The sequence below is a fragment of the Electrophorus electricus genome, chromosome 3 (assembly GCF_041902795.1).
Source record: "Electrophorus electricus isolate QZ-2024a chromosome 3, ASM4190279v1, whole genome shotgun sequence".
NCBI lineage: Eukaryota > Metazoa > Chordata > Actinopteri > Gymnotiformes > Gymnotidae > Electrophorus > Electrophorus electricus.
Window position 1 is genome coordinate 30,053,883 of NC_137499.1, and position 16,522 is coordinate 30,070,404.

The 16,522-nt window shown below is 44.8% G+C and overlaps 2 protein-coding genes across 5 annotated transcripts; both read right to left on the reverse strand.

Moving 5' to 3' along the window:
• Window positions 1-4,018: 4,018 nt before the first annotated feature.
• LOC145656990 (transmembrane protein 100) lies at window positions 4,019-8,280 on the reverse strand. Of its 2 annotated transcripts, none has more exons than XM_081711001.1 (2): window positions 7,078-8,280; window positions 4,019-5,269 (listed from the first exon to the last, which is right to left on the reverse strand). In XM_081711001.1, exon 1 carries the CDS (start codon window positions 8,046-8,048, stop codon window positions 7,662-7,664), a length of 387 nt encoding a protein of 128 aa, XP_081567127.1. In that variant the 5' UTR covers window positions 8,049-8,280; the 3' UTR covers window positions 4,019-5,269; window positions 7,078-7,661. The 2 variants fall into 2 exon arrangements, with proteins under 2 accessions (XP_081567127.1, XP_081567126.1); XM_081711000.1 differs by having other exon boundaries at window positions 5,666-8,280.
• Window positions 8,281-11,598: 3,318 nt separating this feature from the next.
• On the reverse strand, window positions 11,599-16,509 carry tedc2 (tubulin epsilon and delta complex 2). 3 transcript variants are annotated; one of them, XM_027009090.3, is made up of 9 exons: window positions 16,007-16,509; window positions 15,826-15,887; window positions 15,043-15,574; window positions 14,893-14,946; window positions 14,672-14,750; window positions 13,827-13,977; window positions 13,426-13,524; window positions 12,689-12,876; window positions 11,599-12,296 (listed from the first exon to the last, which is right to left on the reverse strand). In XM_027009090.3, the coding sequence occupies exons 1-9, from the start codon at window positions 16,105-16,107 to the stop codon at window positions 12,093-12,095; spliced, it is 1,470 nt and encodes a 489-aa protein (XP_026864891.3). In that variant the 5' UTR covers window positions 16,108-16,509; the 3' UTR covers window positions 11,599-12,092. The 3 variants fall into 3 exon arrangements, with proteins under 3 accessions (XP_026864891.3, XP_081567128.1, XP_081567129.1); XM_081711002.1 differs by lacking the exon at window positions 15,826-15,887; XM_081711003.1 differs by lacking the exon at window positions 13,827-13,977 and having other exon boundaries at window positions 14,641-14,750.
• Between the last annotated feature and the right edge of the window lie 13 nt (window positions 16,510-16,522).

A 16,522-nucleotide genomic window follows, 5' to 3' on the forward strand; every position in this document is an offset into this window, starting at 1 on the left:
ATTTTAAGTAAATGATGGGGAAAATCTTTTGCATGTTATGGCCATTTAAACTACATAATGTGTTTACTGAAAATCAAAACTGTCAAAATACTTTAGCATTATGATGCTAGATTTCAAAATCTCTTATGAAGACAGCATCACAGTAGTCATATTTCTTTTAAAGATATTTTAAAAGGACTAAACCTTTTTTTTTTTTAAAGACTGAAATTGGTCATTTTGGGGTTATGACATATTAATTTTAATGCTGTGCTCTTGAGATGTGAACAGTGAACCAAGTCAAGCAGGACAGAACTGACCTGTCACTGGATATCCTTTTTGTTAGCCAGGTGATATGCAGTGCTAGTGTGGAGGAAGTGTGAAGTAGAGGAAGTGTGATAAATATGGTCCCATTCACTTTAGGAGTCTGACATGTCCAGGCCAAATTATCCATAGTTAGCAGGAATGTGTAATATATATGCTTATGTATTGATGAGACTAGCCAAATTAGGACTGACAAGACTGAAGAGAGTTTCCATGGCAACTTGAAATAATTCTGAATGTTGCACTGAAGGGAAGGACATCTTATGCACAAATGGCAACAGTTTTGTCACCATTTCCCAACTACATGACACTTCCGGTGCTCATGGCTTTGTCTGTTTCCAAACCTCTTCACATTTAATAATTTAATATGGGACAATTTACATGCCATTTGCAGTGATGGTCCAACTTGAGGCTAAGTGGCCTGTTCAAGAGCTAATAGCAGTAACAGAATGTTACCATCTGGGATCAATCCTTGGGGGTCTTGGTTTATAGCCAAGATCTGTAACCACCTTGGTAGCTTCATGGACTGCCGCAAAAGAAAATAGGAATTGAAGTGTCACAGTGTAAAGTATGGCCTCTACTTCTGTGTTTCTCATGATTTATTAAGAAATAGCTCTGCAGAACAGATATTAGCTATAATGGGTTTAAAACCTTTAATAGAATTCACTGAGGCATTACTGCTGCAAGCAGGGATTTCTGAAGCTTGCAGTTTGCATAAAACTTTATTGTGACTAAACTGATTGGTGAAATTGAAGGCAATATGCTCAGATTTTAGAAAACCCAATTTTACTTTGTCATTAGTAAAAACCTTTATTGCAATTGTACAAGGCTCTGAAGCCTTACCTGTGAAACTGTTACATTCCAGCTCCCCTTTTAAGCTCTTCCTTTGGTGTACTTTGCAGTGCCTTACAACCTTGTAGCTTTGCATTCTTGCAGTTTGCAGTTTGTGGTTAGGGATGAAAGATTTTACCACTGTGACAGTGTCAGATCAGTTGTATAAGGACATTCATATTTAAACGGTTGCTATGGCTCACCTGACATATTTTCAAACTCACAATCTGCAGTTTTGGACCACTAAATGCAGCAACCAGTAGCACAAGGAAAAATATTCTAAAACCCCAAATTATTTGTTTGCACTTTGTTGATAATTATGGCCTGGAACACCGTTTGCCTCATGGTGGAGCATGCGTTTAATAAATCGTGCCTTGTTATCTCCCTGTGCGACCTGATTTTGATGATGGGGGGGAAAATAACGGTGTGCAGTTTTCCAGGAAACTTGCATGGCTCAATTGCCGGATAAGTGCCTGAGAACATCTGGCAGGGTTCACTCTGCACTCATAACAGGCAATTTAGCACTGCTATTTCTTGTTTCCCTATTTACACTCCGATTCATCTGAGACTAATTCTCTCTTTTTTTAAAAAACCCCAAAAAGGTTTATGTTGACAAAAGACATGGATGTAGATTACACACACACACGCACAAACTTCTAAGATTTTGTAATTTGATTTTCATCAAAGGATTAGATTATGCTGCAAATCACTTGTCAAAGCTACTTCAGGAAGATTTAAGTGAAGGATCTGTGTGATAGATGGACAGAAACAGAGCAAAGACTCATATCTTGTGAGCAGTGTCTGGGTCCTGCTTATTCATTTAGCATGAAACATTAAACACAATGCATGTGCCCTAATACTTTTATCAATAATAATATTCACTGGAAAGCTAAAATATTTAATTTTATATTGTATTGTAGCCAATATAAGGCTGATATCTAACAATAAAATTGAATTAAAAATCTATTACTTTATTTAAGCCATATTTATGATCAAGTTGCCTAGCTCTCCTGTATCAGACTTCAGAAGTATGTTATTAATCCAAGTCCAGAAGAAAAAAAAAAGATGTTTGGCAGCAATGACTTGTTTCCTTCTAATGCAAAATTCCGCTGCCATACAGTGTACTTGTGTGTATACTGTAATGAACTCACAGAGGCCACAGTGAAAAGAACTCCTGCTAGCTGTGGGAGTGTTCAGGCAGGAAAGAGATGTCGTGCTGGCGGAGCCAAGACTGGGTGGAGAGGGAGGAAGTGACCACTGTGCCAGGGTTCCTGTAATCGCTGCTGACCCTCACAAACCCAGCGCCTCCTCCTCTGCCCCACACGTGTCCTTTCCCCTTTTCCCTGGATTGGCCAGTTTCCCATTTCAATGCTCACACGCTGCCTGGCCGTGGGTTCCATTTGTCGGTTTTCCACTTTCTCCCGTTGGGAAAACAAAGCATAGTGCTTTGCTGCGGTCACCTGCTAGATGAAGGCATCGTTCGCGGTCGTTAGAGCCTGTGAGTGGGCTAGGGTGGCTGGGGGAAGGGCAATGCAAACAATACCCCAATAAATCCCATGTGAGAGCAGCGCTAAGGGACAGGCATCAGGGGTGTGGTATTATGGGATTGGTGGTAAGGGACGGGTGTAGAGGTGTGGTATAATGGCACAGGTGGAAGGGGTGTGGTATAATGGGATAGGCAGTGGGACACAGGTGTTAGGGGTTGAGTGTTAGGAGTAGTATTAGCGGAGTGGTGTTAGTGGATGGCCTACACCATCAGGGGAGTGGCATTATGGGATGGACTGTAGGGACTCTTTTGGGTCATATTCTTCTCATCTCTCTGTGTTGTTTGTAAATTGGGCCCTGGCAGAGCCAAGCATCACTGAGTCTGGGAACAGCGAAAGGGGAGGTAAAAAGACCAACTGACATTCCAGACAGATAAGGCCTGGTTGTGGACTACAGTGTATTTAATGGTGCACACACACATACACACACACATGCAGACAGGAGACAATGCACATTGTCCCCACTGACAGAAAAAAGGGACAATTTGTGCATGAATAATTGAGCAAAATCATAAAACTTGGCTAATGAATGGCTAATGAAGCATGGCTAATGAATGGCTAATGAAGCATGGCTAATGAATGGCTAATGAAGCATGGCTAATGAATGGCTAATGAAGCATGGCTAATGAATGGCTAATGAAGCATGGCTAATGAATGGCGGTCAATGGGAAATAATTAGCATGATCTCATTTTAGTAATGCCTTCACTTGCCTTCCGTCATGGCTAGCAACATTAGCATATGTGCAGCAATTGTTCCTTTAGTCTGGCATGGGGAAGGAGGTTCTGGTTGTCTATTCATGTGGATGGCAAGTTCTATATTGACTATATATAGCCTGTAGCTCTCATGTGTTTGTCCTGTGCTCTGCTTCGATAAATTGAGGTCAGTGGGAGTGTGCAGTAGTAATGCCTTGTGTTGAAAACCTGGGCTTGTTCTATTTGTTTGTTTGTTTGTTTGTTTGTTTGTTGATTGACAAAAGGACCACACGGCCCTGATGCCCTGGCCCTTTGGCCATCCAATAAACGATTTAAACATCTCCATCCCACAGTTTCAAAAACACACTCTGACCGAAATGCATATGGGGTTTTTTTTCTAGTAACATGCAGGATGGTGAGAGAGAGGCAGGTTCGCCTCCTGCTTGAACCCTCACACTGACTCTACAGGCATTTATAGCGCAGTCATTAAATATAGATGAAAGCAGCAGAAAGTTGGAAGCCTTTCCTGCTACGCATCACACAGTTCATTCTGTTTTTTGTTTTTTTCTCAGAATTCAGTTAATGACTGAATAAACTATAATGCATCACTATATTTATTACATTTTATCAAATAATGCAGACAGGCAACCTCACTTGACATTTCTTTAATGTAATATTTGTAGTTCAAAATCTGTTTAAATATAGTATAAATATATAAATATATAACTAGCATTTACATTGTTATATACAATACAGATCAATGTTGGGCATATAATTGCCTCCAGCTAGTGACAACATTCTGCAGTTTATAGGCACAATAATGCCCAATCAGATATATACCTCCAGTATAAAGAGGCAGATCTTCCCTTTCTTTGTTTTTAATCAGCAGAATAAAACAGGTCACACACAACAGTTACCAAATTCTGTTACTTCAGCATTACAATAGGGTGTCAAAACGAACATGTCATGGGGAACGGCGTATCCCGGACTACAGTACAAGCATACATGTGTACAGTGAAAGAATCCATTTGCAACGACGCAAGTACACGATTATGGTTTATGGTGGACGGACTGACTGACTGAGTGAGTGGGTGGGTGGGTGCACATGAGAGCAAGTCAGAGAGAGACATGGGCCGCTAATGAGTCTGTATTCCAGTCGTTCCGCAGCTGGCTCCTTTCAATCCGTTTTTTCCCAATGAAATTGCTTGCCTCCCTCTGGCATTGTACCCAGCTCTTGTCCTTTTATGTCGCCTTGCCTGGTTCCGAGCAAGGCAGGCCGAGTGCCGAAGACTAGGACCTCCTGTGGAATAATAGCACAGCCTGCCACAGCTGTGGGGAGCACCCAAGAATCGGAGCCCCATCTCCTCCACAACCCGCGCTGTCTACACACCTGATACACAGCGCAGCGTATCCTCCGCGCATTCACCCACAGTCTAGGCCATTTGGTGAATATCGGCCATTTATAAAACTCACCATCCCCTACTGGCCAGATAGTAGGCCACCGACCCGCCGTTGTAAGCGCATTTCTTAGACTTATTTAACGTCGCCGGTGATGACTCATGCACTGATATCCTACCGCGGCTGCTTCTTCGTAAACAGCCTCCTCGGATGACTGTCCTAAATAGTTTCCTCGAACCTCTCGCGTTTTATCGGTTGTTCCTCACTGTCCGCCACACCCGGTCCCAACGTCAACCTCGTTCCGAGTGTATACGCGCCGTGTCACGGCCGGTTTAACACGCACACATTTCGCGGGCGTCCGTCACGCGGGGGCTGCGCTAAGAGGCCACGATCCGCGTGGCACGGCGGCATGCGCCGTCCGCTTGCTGTCCACTCTCGAAAGACAAAGGGCGGAGATTTCTGTCTGCTTGCCTCAGCATTCACAGGGGCCATCTTGTAAAGAACTGGAGATGAAAGAGATGTTCTGTGAATATATCTCTGTGGAGGGGAGGGAGGGGCAGTTTGTTTTGGGGAAGAAAAGCATTCAGATGTTCTGTAATAAAACACGGAGGCAGTGTTAAATGCATTTGACAAAATTAACGTCCAAACAAGGCACTACATTCGAGCCCAAAAATGACTAGTGAAAAATGACTGTGATAAATGTCAGGGAAACTTGGAATTTTGGCACAGAAAAAGGAGCCTTGGACAATTAACCTCCTCTACAGTTTCAGCTGAAGCACTTGTCTGCATTAAACACTCTCTATAAAAATGACCATGAACAGACGAACAAAAACAGGCTTAAATAACTGCCGTTTCAAGTATACATTATGTCTTTCTTTAGCGATGCTATTCTTAGTTACCTTTCTCTCCACTGAATCTCTCATTGCATTTCTCTTGCTGCACAGACAAAGATGTGTTAAGCACTGAATCCAATATTAGATGCAATCAATTTCATACTGATCAATAATACTTCACTCAAAAGTTAAAGCATTAATCTCACATCTTTTTGGAACGCTGTTCCTACACATGGGATAAGATTACTCTCAACAATGGCCTTAATTTCAGTTACTGAGTTCTTGAGTTAATAACTCAAATTACTGAAGGCAACCCTTTTCCTACCAACAATAAGGTTAAATAAATTATGATTTCCAGTATATAACCACCCTTATGCCAACTATGTTCATCTGCTACTCAGGCTTTGACTCTTCTTTACAAAACCCATGAACAGCATTCACAAGAGTTCACAAATTGGTTCTTTCGTTCCCCCACAAACACACACACACAGTATGTAACAAATAGTGATGGCTAGGAAAAGCTAACAGCGATACACCTGTCCATCCATCACTGTTCCTCGTATCAGTCAGCAGCTGAGTTGGCAGAGGGAAATCTCTCTCCAAACAGAGAGACTCCCAGATATTGAATAAGGATCAGAATTTCCACCATGAAGATGTGAAACTGCGCAGTGCTCAGGGGTTTATGAGCTGGGGAGCAGAAGAGAGGGGCAGCGGAGGGAGACGGTACCGCTCCTTTGGGTCCGTAATGCCACAGTAACCGGGCTTTGTGGAAAGGGAAGGCCAGAAAAAGGGGGACTAGGGGGTGCTAAAGTACTAGAGCACACTTCAGTCCTTCTTGCTCAAGGCACTGGATGGGAGGAAACTGTTAAGAGAGTTCTGACAACTGGTGTCTTGCAGTAATCCCACCGCTCAACGAGAGAGGAAATGAAGGCTTATCTCTGGAGACACAGCTCACTTTTCACTGGCTGACCCATAACAAAAGGGCGTTGGACCGCTGGTCACTGAAAGTTTGTCTCAGTAGAAATTCCACCTTAGTCTTTTTTTTTTTTTCCAAACACAACCCTCTCTGCTGTCCTTTAGCGACTTAGTTAAAAAACAACCTGACTAGGGGTGCGCATACACACACACACACAGAGTGAAGCAGCAGATATTTAGCAGACAGTGCATGAGCATGCTGAGGGATGAAGCACTGCACTCTGTCCTACATCTGCACACTCTGACAGAGGAAGTAGATGGAGAACAGGTGCTACGCTCACTCTCTTCCATCTTCCAGGCTTCATACTTTTATGCTCCTCACAAACACTTACACACAAACATACCAAAATACAAGAGACATATGTCCACACGAGCTGCACACACACACACACACACACACACGAATTCACGATCTCTCTAGCCCAATGCCCTGTCCCTCTCCTGATTCACGAGGGCTAGCGGAGCCCTCAGCTCAGGTTCCACTCTCCCGCTGCATAAAAAACCTTGCGCATTGCTCCGGTGTCACAGACAGGAGAATGACGTGCGGTGACAGAGTTGCACTCCTCTTTCGCAGTGTCCGATTGCCCTCTCTGGCGCTCTGCTTCACCCCTGGTAAGTAGGGGGTGAGGGGTGGAGCACAGGCACTTGGCCCCAATGGAAAGGAATGCCGGGGACTGCCGGCGGTGTTGACGGCAGCAGTGATTCCGGCAGTGGCTCGCTGCTGACACTGGCCAGCGTTAAGCGTCCTGGCGATGTGTGCGTGCGAGCGCGAGACTGAGCACGTCCTCTGCTGAGTTGTTTTGATACCAGACACCTGCTGAGGGTCAGTGTGCATGACTCCGGCACGCCCCACACGGCCTGCATGCTTGTCCCATGGCCTCCAGGGTATCCTGAACTCAGCGTCCCTCAGTTCATCTGTGCTCACTGACTGTTTGCCCCACTGCCACCCGAGTGCACATATGGACCAAACCTGGACCGAAAGAAAAGCTTGCAGAACAACAACGAGGAAAAGGAGAGAGTCGAGGCAGCTTAGCAGCTGAGTGCTTGCCCTGTCTTTGCTGAGTGTCTTCCCCCGTCAGGTCTCTGCTCAGAGGGGACACTGCTCACTGCTGAATGGGCCCGCCTCCTTCTTTTTCCGGCGTTTTTTCTTGTGGGCCGTCCAGCAGGCGGTGGCCATCAGCACCAGGAGCAGCCCAGCGATCAGCAGAACCACCGACACCACCTTGGTCTGAGGGAGGTCGTTGTAGGTGTATGTTACGCCGGTGCCGGCCACGCCAATCACCAGCGAGATGATCCCGAAGGGGAAGATGCAGCGGTACCAGGACTTCTCCATTCCTCCCGTGGCCTGCGAGAGCCGCTCAAGGGAGGATAGCACCTCAGGGACTTTGCCTCCGCCTTCTTGGGTGCAGCCCTCCGGGGCCGGGGCGGCAGGCGGCTGGGCCTGGCAAGCCAGGTGCCCCGTGGTGCAACCCATCGTAAAAGGCTGGAAGGCTGTGAGGCTGAAGCCAGGCAGGGATCTCCTCAGCCGCTTTTAGAAGTCAGCACTAGCTTGAGGAGAGCGGACGAAATCTGGACCTAAACTGACGGAGGGGGGAGAGCAAGGACGTGAGGTGGACGTGATCCAGCAAGACAGAAATCCAGTCACGGTCCCCCCCTCTCTCTGCTGTCCAGTGTTACAGTGCTCTGCATTGTGAATCGGCAGAGGCATGCTGAGCGCTCTCCCAACTGGGCTGCGTGTGGGTATATAATCTGCCAATGGCAGGGGGCGGAGTGAATGAGCAGTGAGGGGGCAGGATGGAGCAGCTGATTGGTTGCAGCTGAAGTGTGACGTCAAATGGTTGAGCAGGGGGCTGCGGAGTGGAGGGAGAGCAGGAAGGAGGAGGGTGGGAGGATTCATTCCAAAGTCACGGCTCCTCCACCTTGATCTGGCTTATTTGGGGGTCCCTGCCGTAAGCGACTATATCCCAGAGCAATGCAGCAGGGCATATGAGAGACTTATTGCTTTATATGAAAAAGAATATTGTGTCGAGTACTGAAATCCCCAAACACATTTTCACTTTATCTTGGTATTGAACACAGGGGATTCCATGTGAGAGCATACTTCGCTGCGTCTCTTGCCTCAATACGGTAGCACATGGCTGGGGTCTGCATGCTTTCTGCTTGGCCAATGAATCCATCCATACCTCACACACACACCCACATACCCACACCAACCCACACTGCAATGTACAAAGGTGGACTGCCAAATGCCTGTCAAAGCGGCTCCATATGGACACTTGTGTAGTTCCATCAACCCTCTCTGGGCTGGAATCTCAGATCTTTTTTTGCCCCCATAAAGGTGATAATCAATGCAAAGGCACAAATCAGAGCCACAGTGACACTCACATGGCAGTAAACATCCATGGAAAGTGAAGTGATGGTGGGGTGTTGCATGAAAAGTAAACTACAAATGACTATATTTGTTACATTTGTTTTATTAAGACCGTATTGACAAATAACTACACCTCCAATGAGTGATAATTATGTACTGTGTAGTTACAGACTGAAAACATAGAAGGAAGAACACCTATGAGATAAAGCTCACGTGTGTAAGTTGAGGCTATGTGCATCCGTCCAGGTTATGGCTGTTTTAACATGCATGTCATACTCCACGTCCCTGTGTATATGTACAATATAGCTGCGATCGCGCACTCTGGTAATACAAGCTGAGATGTAACACAAGTCCAGGTTTAGGATACAAGGTGATATAGTAACAAAAGATCACATTCTCCTGCTATTATGAGCAGCTCCCCGTCAGGCGCAAGACTCAGCACCAGAAGGCGCTTAAATGAAACTTAAACATATTCAAGTGAGTCGATAGGTTGAAATTTCACAGCCTGTGTGAACCTGCATTAATGAAGTGGCTTCCAAGTACTTTTTGTACATCGGCGCAAAGTACTAACACGGCCTCGACATTTAGTGCAAGCGCAGGACAAGAAGCCTGTTGTTCACCTCCTTCCCTCGGTAACTGGTTCCAGACCAGACCACAGTGGTGGGAGGCAGTCTTTGGCTGGGAAGTCCTGCCGCATGGCCGACCGAGTAAGGGGGAAATCGAATGATGTGCACAAATGCAGGGTTAATTGATGACAGAGATGACTCAACGCCGGCGGCTTTAAGTCCAAGCTAGCAAAGACTTGGGCATGTGGGAGGGTTAAAAAAAGAAGAAAGTGCGGGAGATAGGTGGACAAGACGAGGCGGCGTGACGTACAGAGAGGGGGGGGGGGGGGGGGCAGGGTGGGGGATGGGTGGGTAGGAATGACAGCAGATGGCTGAGTGAATTACCAGGACCTTTTTCAGTAGCAGCACTTTACTTCGCTGCTGGATTATACTAAAGAAACACATCACCCAAAAATGCTAACATGTTTTACCATGAAAGTAAACACAATCACATTAGCATTACACTCCTAGCCTTTATTCTGCATCAGTTACCACTACGTGTGCAATGTTTTCCTTGAAGCCCAAATGTTTCTCCAGGATGCTATATGAATGGTTGTTCCCAGCAGTTTCCTCAGGAGATATATTTGCCCAACATGGCAGGGCAGGGCTAGAGACTGTGGCAGAGGGACAGGGAGGAGAAGGAAGGAAAGCAGTAATGTGTGCAGCAAATTACAGAGTAAAACAACACAGCAACCCTAGGTTTAGTCCCGCAGACGGAAGTGGTCCGATCACAGGAGGGCCATACGCTATTAGAAGGGATAGGACTAGGGAGTGACACATTCATGTGGAGAAAGGCTTCAACTGTTTGGAATTTGGCAGTCCTCTTTTTTTGGACAAGAAACACCGATCTTCATGTCAGATATGCAATCATATGACATGTGCCCTTACAGTGTATTTAAGTTGTAATTTCTGTCTTGCGTGCCGGCCAAGAGCACCAAGTGATATGTTGCTGTTAAAGACTAACACTATGGCCATCATGAAACTGGCAAACTGCATTTTCCTATAGACTAATACTATATAAAGCAGACTCATCCTATCCTCATGTTTTTCAAACCAAACCAAATGACTGAGGCAAAAGTAAAAGCATGCTAAGTATTAGTCTGACAGCTCAAAAACAGATGCCCCAGGGTGCATGAGTGTGAATGGGTGGGTGGGTCTCGTCTGTTGTTTGTCTCCTGTCTTGTGCTCTCTCTTGCTTCCCCCCCCCATGTCAAGCCAAGTTGGGTGGAGTGCTCCCTGGAACACGTACCCGGGTGAGTCAGTGTGTGGAGTGTGTGGGGGCTGGAGGTGGGCACCCACCCACGGCCACGCTGCAGGAACCCAGCACCACCTGTCCCCCCGGTCTGGAGCAGCTTGTGCCGCTTGCCTGTGGGCACGGTGCATTACAATACCCAACACAGCAGCATTCTCACTTTCTCAGACTGTGCCCTAGCTTGGTACTTGGTACAAAGCCAGGGACAGGATTGGATTGATTGCACCACATACTCTGATGCCAAATCAGGCTTTCAAATGATTGCAAACCATGCAATGACTCACTGTGTTAATGAGTTGCAGCTTATTAAACTACCCTGCATGGAGATGTACATAGCTCTTGAATTGCATATGATTATAAGGACTCAGGTAATAATGGGCGACATTTAAGGATTGCCACAATGCACGTGTTCACTTGCTGTGAACACAGATGCCCTGTGGTGCTCCAAGTGTAGGATCAGATCAGTGAGAAACACCTCCAATGTTGTTCCATCTTGGTGACTCAGAGGCTGGGACTCCCACAAATGGGACCTGTTTCCCGTCAGCTTATAGTCACCCTCACCCATCACTTAAAATGCCATTTTGTTGAATTTTGATCAAACATTTAAATTCATAAATCTCATACATCTTTTACAGATAATGAATGCTTATGGTGCCTATTTTAACAAGTACTATATATGTCTTACAGGCAAATCATGCATATGCCATGTTTTCTGAAACTCTTGGGCTTTTTAAAGTTGTAGTTTTCAATTTGGATAAAACCAAAAGCAAAGAATACTGGTTGTAAGGACAGAGTGTATAAAAAAACTGCTTATTTAATAAAAATGCTCTACAAGGAAAAGCAGGGAAAATAGTAAAAATGTGCAGTACAGGAATGCTCAAGACAATCAAGAAAGACCTTTTATACTTTCATATCAACAAAAGGCAAACAGTGTTCCCTGCTGGTGAAAATGTAGCACTACATGACCCAAAGCACGTATTGACAATGTCTTCGCGAGAAATTCATATTTTTGAAGTAAAAAGCCTCAATAAGATGCCGAATCATTTTCTGAAGAAATGCTTTTTTTTTTTTTTGGTGGGGAAAAAATAGTAAACAGAAAAAATTATTAAAGGAAGACCAGCTGGCAGCTTTATTTGTGCTTCATCGGAACAGCTGCAGGCCCTAAATTCCCAGTACTTAACACAGCAGATAAGAGGCATTTGAGAAAACATCCGTCAGACGATGGCACACACCAAAAATCTTCTCTAACTGGGGGTTGAGGATGATGGCCTCGGATTAGTTCTCAGGGTTCTAAAAAGGTTTTTGGTCACTGTGGACAATGGGACCAAAGCCATCTTTCTTTGTTTGATCTTGCTTGGAGTCCAAAACCAGGGCAGGAAACCGTGTGCCCTCATCTGCAAGGAGTGAATATGCCCCACGTAGCACAGTAGCACTGGGACTGCCAGTTGAGGGCTGCCTGCGCATCAAACAGGGGCTGACAGTATCAGACATGGCCTGCAGAAAACAAAGAACATACCATAGTATTCAAACAAATCAAAAGCCAAGACTTGCCATCCTGGTTTTCTATACATTTGGAAGAATTTCTTGTGGGAAAGCAGAGGCCCCATCATATTTTACAGTGCTCATGAGGATGAAACAGCCTACTTTAAAGAGCCCCTAAAAGCAATGTGTCATAGGGGACAAGGGCTCAAAATTAGTTCAATTTGGGGACATTGGACAGGGTATAAACTGGAAAAAGGAAAAAAAAAAAAAAAAGCTCATGTATACATAAACAACAAATTAACTCCCGGATAAATAATCTCTGTGCCAAATCATGCTCCACATAAAGAGTGCAAGCCTTCATCAACCTCTGCATCTCAACTAAGAACCCCCCCCCCCCCCTTGACCTGGTGCAGGCGGATCTCCAGCCGCAGCTGGTCGACGCGGAGTCGCAGCACAGCCAGCTCCTCCAGCTCAGCTTGGCTGCTGTAGGACAGCACAGGAGGCAGGCAGGCTCGGCCTGGTTCGGCCCGCTCACCTCTCCAGCGCAGTGTGCACTGTGGCCCCCACCAGGGCTCATTCCCCCTCTCCCACTCTGAGGGAAACAAGATAATTTCAAGGAGCAGGACAAAGTATTCAGGACAAATAAACAACTTATTTGTGGTAGTGGATGTAGAATATTATGGGAAGATGCACTTTTGATCCGGCTGAAGAAAGACATCTTATTGCAAGTCTTGTTCCAGTTCCATTTTCCTATTGCCTTATTAGGAATGTAGGCCTCCATCCAAGATAATCAGGATTGCAAGAATAATTGCAAGCATACACTGTGATAATGACCAATTCCTCATGACATAGTAGGAACTCATATGTATGCATCTCAGGATCTACTGGAATTTCCTTGGAATTAAGAGAAGGTCCAGAATAACAAATAATGAGGCTTGTTTCAGTTTGGAAAGTCAAACGTTTATGACAGTAGTCAGTAGGCATGGGCAGAACAAAAAATGCTGCACTCTCAAAGAACAAAAATTCTAACATGGGACAACACTGCACACCTACCTGTCCCAATGTACTGTAAATACAGAACCACTACCCACTGTCTCCATTCTGAGTCTGTATCCCCAATCAGAGAATGTGTTTTACATACCTTTTTTAAGGTAGTTGGCATGCTTAATGACTTTAGCCATCATTCCTTCCAGACCTTCCCGCATTAGCAGAGATTCATACTCCCTCTCCATTGACATTTCTGTATGCGCACACAAGCACAAGAGAGAGCGAAAGTCACCACTGGGGTAACACTGCTTTCCAGTACCTGTCAGAATACCCAACACATCACTGCTCTGGCTTTAAAGAAAACGGGACCTTTAGATCAATTATTCTTTGAATGATGGGTCTGAAACCTTTAACTGCAATTCACATTACATCAGTCCCAACGGTCTCACTGCTCATATCACTGTCTCTCCTCCTACACACTTCTGCCATAATCTCTCAATCTCTTTAATAACGCTCTCTCTCTCGCCCCCGGTCTGTTCTTCATAGATCTGGCACCTGGATCCTTTCCCGACGCACAGGCTGCGAAACGCTGGTGGCCCTGGAGCTCAGCGTGGTAGCAGTGAGCCAGGTCTAGCCCCAGTTGCACGAGGGTATCCAGCTCCGATGCCCCAACTACTGCCTGGGTAGAGGGTTGGTCTATGGGGAACTGGTGAAACAAAGGGTTAAGGATCCCAGACATGTCAACTGTCCTTCAGAATTAGTCTGTTTTTCACCCTCTACTGCTTGAGATTAATATATAAAGTCTTCACTTAAGCCTCAGTACCACTCAAGGAAATATCCACAGGGAAATACAGCTGGGGAGGGGAGTAGAACCTAAGTAGCATAATGTTATTGTTGTCACACAGGAGAACAGAGGTGCAGAACACCACTGCTGACTACCAAGCCATCAACGGGTGAGGGCTAAGATACTGTCTGGCAGCCCAAACTTAGAGGAGCAACCGAGGTTCAAGGGCCTTACTCAGGGGCCCAACAGCAGCGGGCCTTGAACCAACAACCTCCCAACGAGAAGTCAAGCGCCTTAACCACTACCCCATAGCATAATGCTTGCATAATGCTAATTGTCTAAAGCAAAGTTGGATTAATGATTAGAAAATTCCTAAACTGTTGACTAGCTACTGACATTGTACTGACATCTGTTTTTAAACCAAAGGTTCCCATGTCAGTGCTCAGGGATCACCAGCAGTTGTGCCAAGATGCTATGACAACCTGCCCTGCAATTGCCCCCTCTGAAGACTGATTAGCAATGATTAACATTTCTGAAGTGAAGCAGTACCTTTAAAGGAAAAGTTGAAAACAAAAAAAAACAAACCTTTAATCTGGTACCACTTTTGTAAGGATACAGTGCTGATAAGTCTCTCTTTAAAGAGGTCTCTCTCTGGCACAGGAATTGAGTGTCTGCTCAGAACTTTGTTCCACATTCTATTGAAAGAGATGCAAATTAGCATATATTCTATGTATTTAGATGGAGCAAAATGCATAACAATGAAGCTTGGTGCTGATAGTAGAGGAATGCAGGTTTTTGCCCAAAACGACCTTATTTAGAACAGAATATAAAACTGACCTGTCCTTTTTTGCCCTTTGTGCTCTCCATACAGGTAACAAAGGAGAAGGCACCCTGAAACACAGAAACATCAATCATTATTTGGGGGTTTCCAACAAGCAGCTGTTTTTTTTGTTTGTTTGTTTTTTTAAAAGCAGATGTTAATCTTACCATTGCTCTTTTGGACATGACATTGGACGTCTTGTTTTTAACTCCCTCTTGTCTAAGAGAGACGTCCTCTGTTCATGAGAAGGTGGATTTAGGGTGACCTTCTCCATTACGGAGTCTCTGGAACGACTCTTACATGATTTGTTCTGGGCATCTACTCCAGAAGCCTGTGCTGAAGCAGAGGTTGTGGGCAACCATTTCCCTTTGGCGGCAAGCCGAGCTGATGCTCCTCTCTTAACCAGAGCAGGACGCTTACAAACAGCCCCCTTGACAGCAATGTTTTTAAACGATGCTCCATACTGGTGACAGCTCTCTTGCACTTTACAAGAAGATGACTTTTGCGGCTTTCTTTCATCCACATCATTAACGGAGACCTTTCTGGCAGTGGTACAGCTGCCCTTCAAGCCTGCATGGTGTTGTTTTTGGCCATCTGCACCACTGTCTCTGGTCACTGCAGAACTGCAGCGAACTTTCAGTGCCTTTTTCAGAACTTGCTCCAATAACTCAATCTCTTGCTTCTCTTGCAGTGGAATGTCTGGAAAATAAGAAAAATTAATAGCGTTTTACTATTATACGATATATGCAGAATTATCATATGCATAGGCGTAAAATAATGTATATGTTAATCTGGTAAAGTTAGTTGGTTAAAGGGAAAGTTTGGCCAAAAATGCCAACTTAGCTAGCTAGCTAACAAAAAGCAAAGGTTCTACGCCAGCAATCGTAGCTGACTCCATGAACTCATGGTTAGCATTGCGAACTTTCCATTTCAGTAAGGTTCTCTTTTACCATTATCTTTGACGTTAAAGCTGCATGACTCTTCTGTTTCACTACCCTTCAGACGCATTTTCCTAGCAAAATACGAACAAAACAAGATACATTCAATATGATCTAAAAGTTGTTTCCCCCGACGAACATTCCCGAAAGAATATGTACAAGCATAGCGGTCTAAAAGCTAACATATACTTACATGGAGCGCAAAATGTCCCTGTACTGTTGGATCGTTTCATTGAGCCTCGCCTCTTCTGCCTTGCACATGTTGATGGCTTCATTCATAAGTTCAACAGACATATCAGCAAAGGAAATGTACAGTAATGTAGCAACAGCTGGCTAGCTAACTGCAATCAATAATAATTACTCGATCCATAAAACCTATATAATTACAGGACAGTTTTCTTTCACAGGCAATCAACCTAGATTAGACTAATTCAGATAGCTAGTTAGTTAGCGTTAAGATAATCAAGTCTTTTTCAAGTAGCGTCAGGTTAACCCGCCTCCAGAGAAACAGAGAAAATCTCTTGGTGTCAGGCCAACACAGAATACTTATTTCCCAAAACTGTTGCTGATTCAGCTCGACAATTCTAAATAGCGTTTTTATAGTTGTCGAGCTATGTTTTAATGCGAAAATAAAAGTTGTTTAGCTCACTAGCTTAGTAAATATCTGCTCGTGTACTCTCAAACGGAAGCTAAACTAAACGTGATCTGT

Bases quoted from the DNA above. Each gene is read 5' to 3' on its own strand.
- tedc2 (XM_027009090.3), bottom strand. From the start codon at position 16,107: ATGTCTGTTGAACTTATGAATGAAGCCATCAACATGTGCAAGGCAGAA. The intron at 12,877-13,425 runs GTATGTAAAACA...TGTTTCCCTCAG, and splicing joins TGCCAACTACCTTAAAAAAG to AGTGGGAGAGGGGGAATGAG. The intron at 12,297-12,688 runs GTCAAGGGGGGG...TGTTTTCTGCAG, and splicing joins TGGAGATCCGCCTGCACCAG to GCCATGTCTGATACTGTCAG.
- LOC145656990 (XM_081711001.1), bottom strand. From the start codon at position 8,048: ATGGGTTGCACCACGGGGCACCTGGCTTGCCAGGCCCAGCCGCCTGCC.